The sequence below is a fragment of the Gymnodraco acuticeps genome, unplaced genomic scaffold (genome assembly GCF_902827175.1).
Source record: "Gymnodraco acuticeps unplaced genomic scaffold, fGymAcu1.1, whole genome shotgun sequence".
In the NCBI taxonomy this organism is placed as follows: domain Eukaryota; kingdom Metazoa; phylum Chordata; class Actinopteri; order Perciformes; family Bathydraconidae; genus Gymnodraco; species Gymnodraco acuticeps.
Window position 1 is genome coordinate 137,168 of NW_022990265.1, and position 13,499 is coordinate 150,666.

Sequence of the window (13,499 nt, forward strand, 5' to 3'; positions counted from 1 at the left end):
CGTCCACGATTGAATGTGTCAGTAGAGGCTCTGACACATCTGGTTGAACTGGGACTGCCATCGAGTTGCATCGCCAGACTCCTGGGTGTGTCTAGAGCAACGCTTTTTAGGCGGATGACCGAAAATGACATTTCTATATCTGCTTCATATAGTGGCTGCACTGATGACGAATTGGATTCATTGATCACCACAATAAAAAGTGCAATGCCAGATGCTGGCTACCGTGTAGTCCGAGGTGCTCTACTTGCGAAGGGACACAGAGTGCAATGGGAACGGGTGTATGCATCCATGCATCGTGTGGACAGTGTTGGTGTGCTCGCCAGGATGACCCGGATGGGATGTGTGGTGAGGAGAACATACACAGTTCCTTACCCTAAGTACATGGTGCACATTGACACCAACCACAAGCTCATCAGGTTTGTCTGCATGCTGTCTGTATGTAATCTGTTCATTTTATTATTTTTAATGTCTAGTTGTATATATCTTGTGTATGTAATCATATCATTGTCTATCATTGACAGGTACAACTTTGTTATCTTTGGGGGGAATAGATGGCTATTCAAGGAAGGTAAGACTATTCTATTGTCAAGAACCAACAACTGCAAAATGTTGCCGAACATCATGTGATGGTTTTACTTTTCTAAGCTTCAGTTTATTTTCTGTACCAACAGGTGGTGATCTTTAGGTACACAATCTAACCTATAGTTAATTACATATCGCCTCTTACCAAACAGACGATATGGACTTCTAAAGTCACCTTATATTTTAAGTGATTCAGATCAAACAATGTGCATTTACTTATTTACTTAATTTCAAAATAAATACTTTGAAGAACTTGTGAAATAATTAAAACACTTATACTAGTAACCGCACAATATATGTCAAGAAGCTTGCCTGAGCTATCATGATATTCTGTTATACATTGAATAATTCTGTTGTGCGTTGTTCTCTTAATGCTGCACATTGTCATTTGACAGATGCTTCAAGTTAAACTGATTCATCAAGGTACTAATATGTTGTTTTATGTGTACTTGTATGTGTAGATTATGTACTTGAAGATAGCAGACAACAACCGGGCTGACACCCACTTGTGTTTCTTCAATGAAGCTGTGAACGAGCACGGGTTTCCTCTGAGGTATTCACATTATTTCATATGTAATCATTAGTGTAATTGCGGACCTTTCCATCAAATTTAGATGTTCCCCTCCAATGGCTGCATCAGTGACGACCACTTTACTTTTGATGGGACTCATTCATTGCAAATATTGTCGTGCTTTACTATTAGTTCAAAGAGGCAATCTGAACATATAAGTTAAAACAATTGCCATTATAAACGGTACTTTTCTAGGTCACAAAAGTGCTGTCGGACACAGCCATATCAATTGTTAATTCTATGTGAGCCCCTTACATATGACAATATATAAGCGACATGTCAGATTTTTCTATCCCTCAGCTGAGATTCATGTACTGTACAGAAATATGAAAATATAATCTATTCACAAGCTGATGTGAACCATCCCTCATTCAGGTGTGGAAGATAACTCGAGGTTTAATAAAGTGAAAGAGAACTCTTAAGGGTTACAGTTAAGGACCTGTCCAGATATCTCAAATATGTATGTCCAGAGAGAGCCATTTGTGATCACATTATGGATGTAGATCATTATGGAATTGTACCCCTCGTTTTTTGGACCTTCAAATACGTAGATTTTAACTATGCATAATTATTTGATTTATTTTCCAGAGTGAGAGGAGATCATGGTGGAGAAAATGTGGGAGTAGCACAATTAATGTTCTCAGTTCGTGGAACTGACAGTAACAGCTTCATTGCAGGGAAAAGCGTACACAATCAACGGTGATTTAAACCTAATTTTGTAAGCTTATGAGCATATTTCTTCTTCTTAATATTCCCTTTAACAAACCTTCATAAGCACATGTTGAGACCATTCCTTCACAAAGAAGAAAATGACAATTTTCACAGAAATGTACCAGCCACGCAAACATTTGAAAACTCACTTAATGTTATGTTTGTACTCTCCTGTCAAGTCAGTTGATTTTTTTTAAATAAATGCAATTTTCAGTTAGAGACATTGCCATTGACTCAATGACTAGGAAACTTTAAATTGTTCATAGTGAACAGTTTGAATTTTCTTTTAAGTTTAACATTTTTTTGTGTTTTCTTCTCACAGAATTGAACGCCTCTGGCGTGATGTGTTCATGAGTGTTACGGGTGTCTTTTACAACACCCTGCACTCTCTTGAGGAACAACACCTGCTTGACATCAGTAACGTCCTGCACATCTTCTGCTGCCACTACGTTTTCTTGCCACGCATCCAAGCCAACCTGGATGTGTTCAGTGAGGCCTGGGCCAACCATCCCATCAGGACAGAGCAAAATCTGACACCCAATCAGTTGTGGCAGGTGGGCCAGCACCTGAATCCTGTTGCAGATCCTGAGCCTGAGGTAAATTATGAATTTTCAAAACCATCACTATCTCTTGTTTATTATCAATCAATAAAAACCCAAACAGTATAATAAGTTATCTGATTCATAAACTAACTCCCGTTCTTGGATTAAAAGAACCTCTGCTGGGAGCAAGCAAGAACACTTTTCTATAATATTACCTTAACATTATTCCACAATCACTCCATTTTTTATTATTATAGAACAATTGCATACCCTCTTTATTTCTCCTGATCACATATTTTGTAATAAGAAGCAGTAATGGCACAGTGCTTGCTTTAATATTTGTACACTCACTTTGTCTTTTTTAGGGTTCACTCATACCAGAGATTCAATGGGAAGAGAGTGGATACACAAATGAGCATCATACCGGGGTCAATGTCCCTACGCTGAACTTCCCTCTCTCAGACCTTGAAATTATGCAACTGCAAGACAACATTGATCCATTGGAAGAATCTGAATGTTTCGGAGTGGACATATATCTCAATACTGTCCAATACATTGAGAATTTAATTGAGCACCGATAGTTGTTACATTTAACAACTATAGTATGATTTGTGTCATGATTTCAGTTATTTGGCAATGATGGAAAGTTAATCATTTTATATTTACATAGCTTATGCTTGATTAAGTTAATCTCAATTGCATGATTAGACATTTTTCTTTTGACTTATAAATTAATGGAAGTGTTTTTAGAGATGCATTTTCAGTCAGGATCAAAAACCGTTTCAGAGCAACAGAATTACATTCATTTTACACTCTGTACAAAATAAAAACATTGTAAAATAACTATTCGGAGTGTAATGCTTTACTGTTCAAGGGATTGGGCATTGTTACGGCCCGTCCACACAGCGGTGTGCGTTGAAGCTTTCAACGCTTCTGCCCATTCACTTTGAATGGGGTGACGTCACTTTTAGCCGAACTGCATTTTGAAAAGCGACGTGGAGCGTTGCTGGCGTTGCTCGCTTCAAAAGTTGAGCAATGTTCAACTTTTGGCGACTCGGCAGAAGCGTCAGCCAATGAAATCCCATTTATGCAAATCTGCCATTACAAGCGCTAGCCAATCAAACCGTGTGTATGCTGGGAGAGACTACGCAGGTCATTTCTTCATATTCAAAAAAATGGAGGGAAAATTCATTATTTTATATCCAGTTTACTTCGTTTTAACATTGCTATTGCTTTGTATGTCGGGGGCGGGAGATTCATGTGATTGGTTGTTGGTCGCAAAAAATCCCCAAGCTTCAGACACGCCCAACTCCAAGCGTCAACGCACGCTGCTGTGTGGACGCTCCGTTAAAGTGTAACAATGATAATGGACAAACAGTCTTTTTCCAAATGTCCTTTATTTATAAAACACGGTAGGTGTACCAACTGTAACCCTGTATCTCACACAGTGTATTGAATAGAGAGGCAAACCCTTCTCCAGAAAAATACAAAACAAACTGAGAGTCAGTGTGTAGCTACACAAGCCCAAAGCCTGAACTGATGGAACTGAGGGCCATCATCAAGTCCTGGTGGAACTTCTCATAAGTTTGGTAGTGGCTTGGGAGCTTCAATTTTAGGAAGCAGGTGAGAGCCACTGGGTATTTTGAAGTAACAACCTCAACTTCAAGGTTTGTTGTGAGCAGCTCCCACCCGACCCAGAACTTCAAGAGGTCACGCAGCACCTTCGGAGATGCTATGGGAGAGAATTTGTTATGTATGCGATACCTCAAATTGCATTATATCAAAACTTAAATTTGAGCAGTAAAACTTGCAGGAATATCAACGGTTAACCCATGCATAGATTTGTATTTGTACACCGATGTGTGTATATTATTTTTCATCAGAACTGCCATCTCTTCAGCTGCACTACAGCTTTAGCAGTCATTAATTAGTGTTATCTTCCTCTATGAATTGCCTCAAAAATCCAGTGACGAGACCGACTTTCTCCAATGGAACGGCGTCGTCCTCGTCCTCATCGCTGTCACTTTTGGGCTGTGGCCAGTGGATGTTCTGGATCACAGTCTATAGGGGATCAAATACAAACGTGTTCTTTGCTAAGATTGAAGCTCATGTTATATGCTACAGAATTATCTTAACATTGTAAAGCATTGATTTAAGATCTACACACCAGTTTAAGAGCCCCACAAATGAAATTGCATGATAGTGTTTGCAAACAAATCCCATGAATAACATAAATCCAATAAAGAAAATGGTACTTACCTGTGAGTTCAGCTCATCATTTTTCTCTCTTGGAAATAATATGGGGTGGACATCTGGCCTATTTGAAACAAGCGGCCAGATTCCCGTTTCTTTAAGGCCTTTGCGAATCTGCTTGATAGGCTGCCTAACACGGTGAAGTACCTACAAGTAAAAGGAACAATCAAACTGAGGCACTAATGGAAAAACACCACAGTAGCAGATACAGGAGGACTTACAAAGCAAACCTACTAATTACCTAAACATTGTATTGTATTGTTTAAATAAAAATGGTACAATATAAAATGATTACTGCATGGGAAAGAAGTTCCTGGAACAGCCAGTCATGATTGGTGGAGGTTGGAACAGGGAGGTCCCAGGACAGGCAAAGATCAGTCACACTGGTGGTTTCTTGAGCAGTAAGTTGTGTATTCTTGAGCTAAAACAGGAGAAAAGAGGACATCTTTTAAATGCATGCAAAAGTGGACAAAAAGCCTAAATCTGGAAAAATCAAAATGGGACACAAAAAAGCATTGGAAATCATTTCTAGCTAAACAGCCCAGCCTTGACGCATGAATGGAATCTTTTTCATAATGCACAAGATGACAAGTGTATGTTAGCATTGTGGTGCAGTGGTGTATGACATGTCACTTTTTAACTAGGACACTCACAAAACCAATTGTTTCACGGTGGTCAAGATCAGGACAGTCCAGCAGGGTAAGCGCTGATGCTGCAGTATCCGTGCTCCCACCAGTCAACAGAGTCACTACAGGCACACTTAGTCCTGAGAAACCAAAACCACCATGCAGGAAGGAATGGCCTATCATCCGACCTGCCATCTCAAACAGGTTGCTTTCCCGAAGCACAGCAGCTGCGGAGGGAACCCGATGTTCCATTTCGCCTTCAAAAAGGCTTGTAAGAGCTGCACAGCCTTAAGAGAAAAGGAGAAATAGTTTAGACACCATGTATTGCTATAACGTAATTTTTAGGTCAAGCTATATTGAGTGTTGGTTCAACTGTGAATATGCATGTTGTAATCTTTGTTGGTTTATTAAGATTTAGCTGCAAGTGGTTATTTCAATTGAAAGACGAATGGGGACATCCCACCTAAATTTATACTGAAGCCGGTCTTCAGTTTCTGCATGGCCATTGACAAAACGTGTCGGTTGACACCTTGGCCGACTGCTGCATCCCCTTGAAAAGACGACCTCATTTAGAAAAGTACAACCAACAAGATGATATTCAACATACACTTACCAAGAGACAACATGAATCATCCTTCAAGCTTTCAATACAATAAATGTAACTAGTTCTTTCTTCCCTGGTCTAAGGGACATGAACTTAATCCTCAACATGCAAGTAAAAACAAACAAAAAGGCAAAATTCGACCCAGATGACAACCTATAATGAAACATGAGAAGTTACACTATTTATTAATACCTCTCAGCCTGCACTTCAATGGAGCTGCCCAGTTAACATTGTTCATTTTAAAGAATGAAATCAATGAACTGTCTGTTTCTTCTTCTGCGTCAAACAAGTCGATTGACAGAAAGAGGCGTGGACATTCATAGTTACGTTCCAGCAGTTCCTCTCTGAACAACTGACATGCCTTCCGGGGGTCCACTTCATTGGCCCAGGCTGAAATGTAATTTGAAGGGAAAAAAAGTGGTTGGTACAATAAACTTCATAATATGTCAGCTTCAATTGTAAAATAGTACTTCATTTATTGTCTCATTTAGTAAGCCCTGTATTTTAAAGCAATATATTAAAAGGTAGTAACTTGAAATCAATTATCCTTTCCATATTACTGGATCAAACATGTAACAACATTCATTTTGGTGATCATTGCTATTTAAGTGTTTGTGAGTAGTCACTGTTTCAAACTACACCACAGCAGTAATTGTTCTGAATAAATAACCTGCTGAAACTGTTGCTGGCAATCGTTGAACTGAAGGTCCTGGCATTTCCTCTGTCCTTGTCATACTGGCTGCATCGCTATGATGAGCAGGGTCCATTCTTGGAAAAGACAAAACAAAAAACATACTCACAGGAATGGAAAATAGAGACTAGTGAGCGCCCTTCTTTTTTTACATATTTCTTCTTGCATATCAAACAAAGTAATTTAAATCAGATCCCTAATAAGTATTTCGGCTCTGTTAAGATTTCTACATTTCCTAAAAATGCATCACATGCTCTGATGCAGCTGCTATAGCTGTAACATTACAGCATTTTAAAACACAAAAAAGGAACAAGCACATTCACCAAACGATATCGTTATTAGGTTTGACACTTTGTATATGTTGTTCACCTCTCTCAAAACATGTCTATCTTCCATCTTTTGCTTGAACAAGTCAAAACGTCTTACCCTTCACCACATGTGCTTGCATGAAATGAGAGGACATCAATTGGGTAAGATTCAAGACATATAGGGCAAACCTGTAAAAAACATAAACAAATGTCAATACCTTTAAAACATATCACATTATTATAAGAGGTTTTATGTTTAATAATTCTCTCTCAGATAAGTGATACAGGAAACATAATTCTATGATAAAAAAATGAGTACATAGACAGTGTGCAAAAAGTCTGTTTGGTGAAATGTGTTATACCCTACCTATATACACACCTGCAATCATGCTGTCATTATTTACTGAAAACAATAAGGCTTTTATACTAAATTGCAAAGTAACTTTAACAGGATCAGCATCAACTACCTCTGACAATTCTCCCATCCCTGTGTTAGGTGGATTTGGCTGCTCAATCACTTCATCAAGAGAAGTCCCAGATTCACTCTCCTAAAAAACAAAAAAGGTACAGAGAATTGGTTCTATAGACTTTGAAACAGTCATTTGAGCAAACTAAAACATTACATATTTATTTGAGAAATGAGAGAAACGTTTTAATAACAGCTTACAGTCAATATGTCATTACATTCCTCCACATGTAAAGGCAACAGCTGCAAAGGCATTTGACTGCCACATGTTATGCAGGTTGACTGTGGCATCTTTGCAAACTCTGCCGAGTCATAGGGTAGTGGTTCGGTAGAAAGTTGCTCCTGTAGTGGAATTACAAACACAATGTTTTTTCCGTTGTTGGACGCTGTTTTGAGGAGCCTTGTGGAGTACCCCTCGGAGTCAGTAGGAATTATGGACAGCTTTCGACGTCCACTACCACCTATTTTAAAATCAAAATAGGAACAACACAAGTGTGCTTTAAAACCACCTGACAGTACATACATTAATATTAGGGATATACGTTACACTTTGTCAGGCAAACTTTAGTACTGTTTTATACAACTTGAAGAAGTGATATGAATGGTAATTCAAAGTAGGGCAACAGAAAACACATATGTGGGGCTTCTGAGTGTGAAAAACACAACACAGCATTTTCACCAATGGAGATGAGAACAATATTACCTGCTGACTTGAAAAACATCCAGCCTCCTTTTAATGTTTTCAGTTTTGGAAATTCTTCCTCAACCGAAGCCATAGTCTTTAAAACAAAGTGAAATAACATACAATATTCAGCAAGTGATTCACATTTTAAATCATTGAGAAATCTTTAATACTGTCTGTTTATATGATTACCTCACTGTGCAATAAGTTGTCCGGTAGATTTAGCATCCTCTTTCCAAGGCCAGCATAGGCAAGTGGTAGCTCTTCCGAGCCCTTAGGTGTAAACTGACTGGGTCCCGAAAGGACATATATGTGAAAGTCCGTCCGTTTGACGATGCAAGGAGCCGGGGTGGGAAATCGTCTTTTGCCTCTTGGCTGATCAGTACTGAACATACTTGGGAATTGCCTGATGTGGGAATGACAAAAGGATCTGTGAGACTAGACATTGTTATATCATTTGCAAATCATTGGCTTGCGTTGATGGTTTTGTTAACATAGGTTGAACAAATTGTATGAATAAAAAGCGAAATCATAGTTAATATTCTGTCGATACAAAAACAATCTTGACACTTAGCTTTATCTTACCAAAATATTTGTTTTGAAAACATTAATATATTGTGTTTGGGACGTTTCAAGGCAAGGGGTTGTTAAAGGTTTTAAAAGCAGTAATGGAGGATACATACTATGGACAAATGTTTTAAAACATTAACTCAACATTACATTAGAGTAATGCGAGGGGTGAGATCAAATATCAGATGTTTACACATCTACGGGATTAAGCCACAGTTTGATCTTGAACTGTCAAATGTAAAACAAAGTCTATTAAATCACCTTCTCATCGCCTGCCTCACCCTGACATCATTGTGGGATTGGACGCTGTCTACCGCCCTGACTGCTACGCTGACCGGTGCACCCTCTGCTATGCTCACTTCTGGTGGAGTTGGAGTCGCAGACAACTCCCTGGCTATTCATTGAACTAAAGCCCGTGCTGCTACCTCGACCCGAGGCGTTACACCCTGTCGAACAGTCAATTAATTTTCTCTCACATTCACTTCACTGCAACATTTTACTTGGTAGCAGAAGCACATAATAAGAATGGGGGATCGTTAGACCGTTAGACAGACAACGCTAGTTAATGTTAGCTTATGGAGCTCAGCTACTACAACACAGCTAACCAAAACAGTTCTATATAATTCTCGAATTAAACAACTAACAACTAAGCAAAACCAATCCTTCATAATTTAGGAGTATTTCATAATTTACACTTGGAGCGGGAGGCGCGCGACCACCAGACGCCATTTTAAAGATGACCTCTGACCTATCAGCTCCGGAGTCCGGACTGCGCAAAATGCGTAAATGAAGTGCTACGTCACGAACGCAAGAAATCCTACCCACGTGGGGGCGCGCTCATGTGATTGGCTTAGACTGGAGGAGACATCTGATTGGCTATAGATGAGAGAAATTACAAGTACGAATCGGGTGAGCGTCAGGGGAGTCTCAAAAAACCCACACACGAATGCACAGCGATCCGTGCACATAAAGCTGTTTGTGTTTGAAGGTGCAGCGGTTTTAAACGGAAAACTAATATGTGTGGATCAAAAATACTCATGTAAAACTTTTTTCTGTGTTTGGATTTTATTTACATGTATATGAAACGGAACACATTTGTGTATGCATTGAAAAACACAAGTGTGGATCCGGAAATACAAGTTTGAATCCTTTTGCGGATCATGAAATACAAGTGTGAATCCTTCTGTGTGCATGTGTGTATTATGAGACTGTTCTGAGCCCATACAGCCACACGCACACACACACACACACACACACACACACACACACACACACACACACACACACACACACACACACACACACACACACACACACACACACACACACACACACACACACACACACACACACACACCACACACACACACACACACACACACACCACACACACACACACACACACACGTGTTGCAGTCGGGAAGAAAATAAATGTCGAGCGGCACCTCACCACTTCATAATAAATTAGTTTAACCGTGACACTTTTCGAAATCCCGTTTGTGTCCCCCCACTTTACAAATATGTTTATTATTATTTTTAACGCAAGCCGTCATCGCCACGGAGGACCACACAGCTTCTGTGAGCGAGCGAGACAGAAAGAGAAAGCGAGAGAGCACACCTTTATCTATTTAATATATTGTAAAGAATAAAGTAAGAAATCATTCCAATAGGCAGGGTTGGGTTGTAATGGAATACATGTAACGGCGTTACGTAATCAGAATACAAAAAACAAGTAACTGTATCCAGCTGGTGTTACATTTGAAAAACGAGTAATCTGATTACAGTTACTTTCGTAAACCTGAAGTGAATACATTTTGGAATACTTATTGGAATTATTGGTGGAAAAGTTTCCTCACAAAATGTAATATTCATTACCAGCAGAACTGTGTGCACACTGCACAGCGCTGCAGCATGTCTGTGAGCGAGAGAGAGATGCAGCGTCTGTGAGGCCCCGCCCCCGCACGCAGATGAGAGAGAGAGATCTCTTAAAAAATATATTGAAAGTTAGAAACGGAGATGGTTAGATAAAATGTGCAAGATAACTTTTACGTAGCATTTCTTTATTGTCGAAATGATGACATTTCATAACGGGATCAAATCAATGTGAATGGAAACAGTTGTAAAAGTTATTACATCGTTTCAGATAATAAATAATAATGATAATTCATTCTATTTAGGGGCGCCTTTCAAAGCACCCAAGGACACCTTAGAATTCATAACATATTCCAAGGAAAGGTTTTAAGACAGTACAAAGAATGCAGTCCGGGTGATGTTTTTTATGTGGGGTGCAGATGAGAGGGAGCTGTCCAGAATGACACCAAGATGTTGTGTTTGAGTTCTTGAAAATGGAAAAAGAAAAAGTATTCTAAAAGTCATCTGAATACGTTCGGATTACTTTCAGAGCCATGTATTCAGTATTCAGTAACTGATTACATTTACAAAGTAACCCTCCCAACCCTGAGTATAGGACAGTAAAAAAAGAAAAAACAGTTTAAAGGGGAGTGATTAGTAAAATATGCATACATAGAAATAAAGAATGCTAACTAGGTAACATAAGATACGAATAAACCAGTTTAAATGATTTGTTATTGGTTGTGATCATATTCTAAAGATGTTTGGAGTATTGAAAAGCATACAGCTCCCTTTCGTGTTGAGAGCTGTATCTATAAATTCATGTTGTGCTCAAAGTGCACCAGATTGATGCATTTCACTTCAACATTTAAAAAAAACATCTTCCTGGGGGTGCATGCCCCCGGACCCCCCTAGAGGATGTGAGGTCCACCATGGAGGAGGTGAGGTCCCCCCCTGGAGGAGGTGAGGTCCCCCCTAGAGGAGGTGAGGTCCCCCATAGAGGAGGTGAGGTGCCCCCTAGAGGAGGTGAGGTCCCCCCTAGAGGAGGTGAGGTGCCCCCTAGAGGAGGTGCGGACCCCCCTAGAGTAGGTGAGGACCCCCCTAGAGTAGGTGAGGTCCCCCCTGGAGGATGTGAGGTCAACCCCCAAATAAAGCAGGTTAAAATAATTAAATTGCATACATGTTCTTTTAGTAAACACTGCAAACGGGTCCCACGGACCTAAACAGCACACAAAGGTTAAAGGTCAGCACATCATAATGTTAAAATGTGCTAAATATATACACTGCAAAAAACAAAAAGAGAGGAGTAAAAGTGGCTCACGACAGGTGGGGCTTGAAAAGGCCCACCTGTTCAAAGTGGGGAATGGCAGAAAAAGTTTGAGAACCACTGGCTTAGTGAGTGAACAGGTAAAGGTGTTTTTATGTACAAATGACATCCTGTCTAAACATCAGTCAGGCTTCAGAAAGCAACACAGCACCATCACTGCCACAATGAAAGTGGTGAATGATGTGGCGAGTATTTTAGATAATAAGCAGAGTTGTGCAGCTCTATTTATTGACCTTTCAAAAGCATTTGATACCGTCGATCATCACATTTTAAAGCAGAGGCTAGCCAGTATAGGCATGTCCAGCCATGCAGTGGTTGGTTTGTGAACTACCTCTCTGAAAGGTCCCAATGTGTTCACTTTGATGGGCTGTCTTCTGAGTGGTTGAACATCACTAATGGTGTACCTCAAGGTTCTGTTTTAGGTCCACTTTTATTCTCCATCTACATCAACAGTTTAGGTGAAAATGTGGATGAAGCTACTTTACATTTTTATGCGGATGATACCGTGATGTATTGTGCAGGTCCCTCCATTACCTGGAGTTAAATTACGGGCTGTTTTTAACATTATTCAGACTCAGCTCTCTGAACTAAAGCTTCTTTTAAATGTTGAGAAAACCAAGGTAATGCTCTTTTCTAAAGCTAAAAAGACACCAGAGCCTGTTTTAGATATTGTAACTACGCAAGGAATACAACTTGAAGTGGTTACCTGTTACAAATACCTTGGTATCTGGCTTGATGATTGTCTCACTTTTAAACTTCATGTCAATAACCTGCTTAAAAAGCTGAGGGTTAGGCTAGGTTTCTTCTACAGGAACACGTCCTGTTTCTCACTTGAGGCCAGGAAAAGGCTCTGTGACCTTTTGACCTGTGCTGGACTATGGTGAACTGATGTATATGAATGCACCTGCCAATTGCCTGGTCAAGTTAGATGCTGCGTATCACAGTGCACTAAGATTTGTGACAAACTGTAAAGCATTAACCCATCACTGTACCCTGTATGCAAGGGCTGGTTTGCTTTCACTAACTGTACGGAGGCTCAGTCACTGGTACATTTTTATATATAAAGCCATGTTAGGGAAACTTCCATCTTATATCTGCTCCCTGATCTCACGGAGAATTGTAAGTGGTTACTGCCTGAGATCGAATGCTGTGGTTTTATTAAATGTGCCAACTGCTAGGACTGTCTTAGGGAAGACAGTTTTTAGATGCGCAGCTCCACTGTCTTGGAATAGTCTGCAAATTAAATGGAAACTGAACAATCTGGTGCCACGAAATGTTTTTAAAGCTCGGTTGGATGCTACTCAATCGGAAGCTATTGGTACCTGTTTATGTGGATAATTATGTAAATGATGCTGTATGATGTCCTTTTGTTGTTCTATTTATGTTTTTATGTTTCATGTGGAACTACTTGAGCAGGTCTCCCTTGAAAAAGAGATCAATGATCTCAATGGGATTTATCTGTATAAATAAAGGTTTGAAATAAAATGAAATGAAACCCCGATGTCTTGCACGAAAGTGGGGGGAAACTATTCTGCACCCCGTGCAACTGTGTGTTGGAGCATTTGAGAAAATCGACGGTGACGACCCACTTTGATTCATTCAACCATTCGAAAATGCTTTCTGCTGCTGCGGACAAGAAAGCCAAACAACTCACGTTCACAAGGCAAGGCAAGGCAAGGCAAGTTTATTTATATAGCACTTTTCAACACAAGGCA

The 13,499-nt window shown here is 39.8% G+C and overlaps 2 protein-coding genes across 2 annotated transcripts; one reads left to right on the forward strand and one right to left on the reverse strand.

Annotated features, from left to right (window-relative positions):
* Positions 1-288: 288 nt before the first annotated feature.
* LOC117549104 lies at positions 289-3,250 on the forward strand. Its single transcript, XM_034220707.1, has 6 exons — positions 289-439; positions 522-568; positions 1,044-1,135; positions 1,742-1,852; positions 2,187-2,460; positions 2,772-3,250. The coding sequence occupies exons 1-6, from the start codon at positions 289-291 to the stop codon at positions 2,985-2,987; spliced, it is 891 nt and encodes a 296-aa protein (XP_034076598.1). The 3' UTR covers positions 2,988-3,250.
* Positions 3,251-3,784: 534 nt separating this feature from the next.
* On the reverse strand, positions 3,785-8,959 carry LOC117549103. The gene is made up of 14 exons (XM_034220705.1): positions 8,868-8,959; positions 8,229-8,442; positions 8,058-8,133; positions 7,556-7,815; positions 7,356-7,436; positions 7,007-7,077; positions 6,560-6,657; positions 6,082-6,279; positions 5,749-5,835; positions 5,313-5,572; positions 4,955-5,080; positions 4,666-4,806; positions 4,344-4,467; positions 3,785-4,138 (listed from the first exon to the last, which is right to left on the reverse strand). Exons 1-14 carry the CDS (start codon positions 8,873-8,875, stop codon positions 3,921-3,923), a joined length of 1,962 nt encoding a protein of 653 aa, XP_034076596.1. The 5' UTR covers positions 8,876-8,959; the 3' UTR covers positions 3,785-3,920.
* Positions 8,960-13,499: the final 4,540 nt, after the last annotated feature.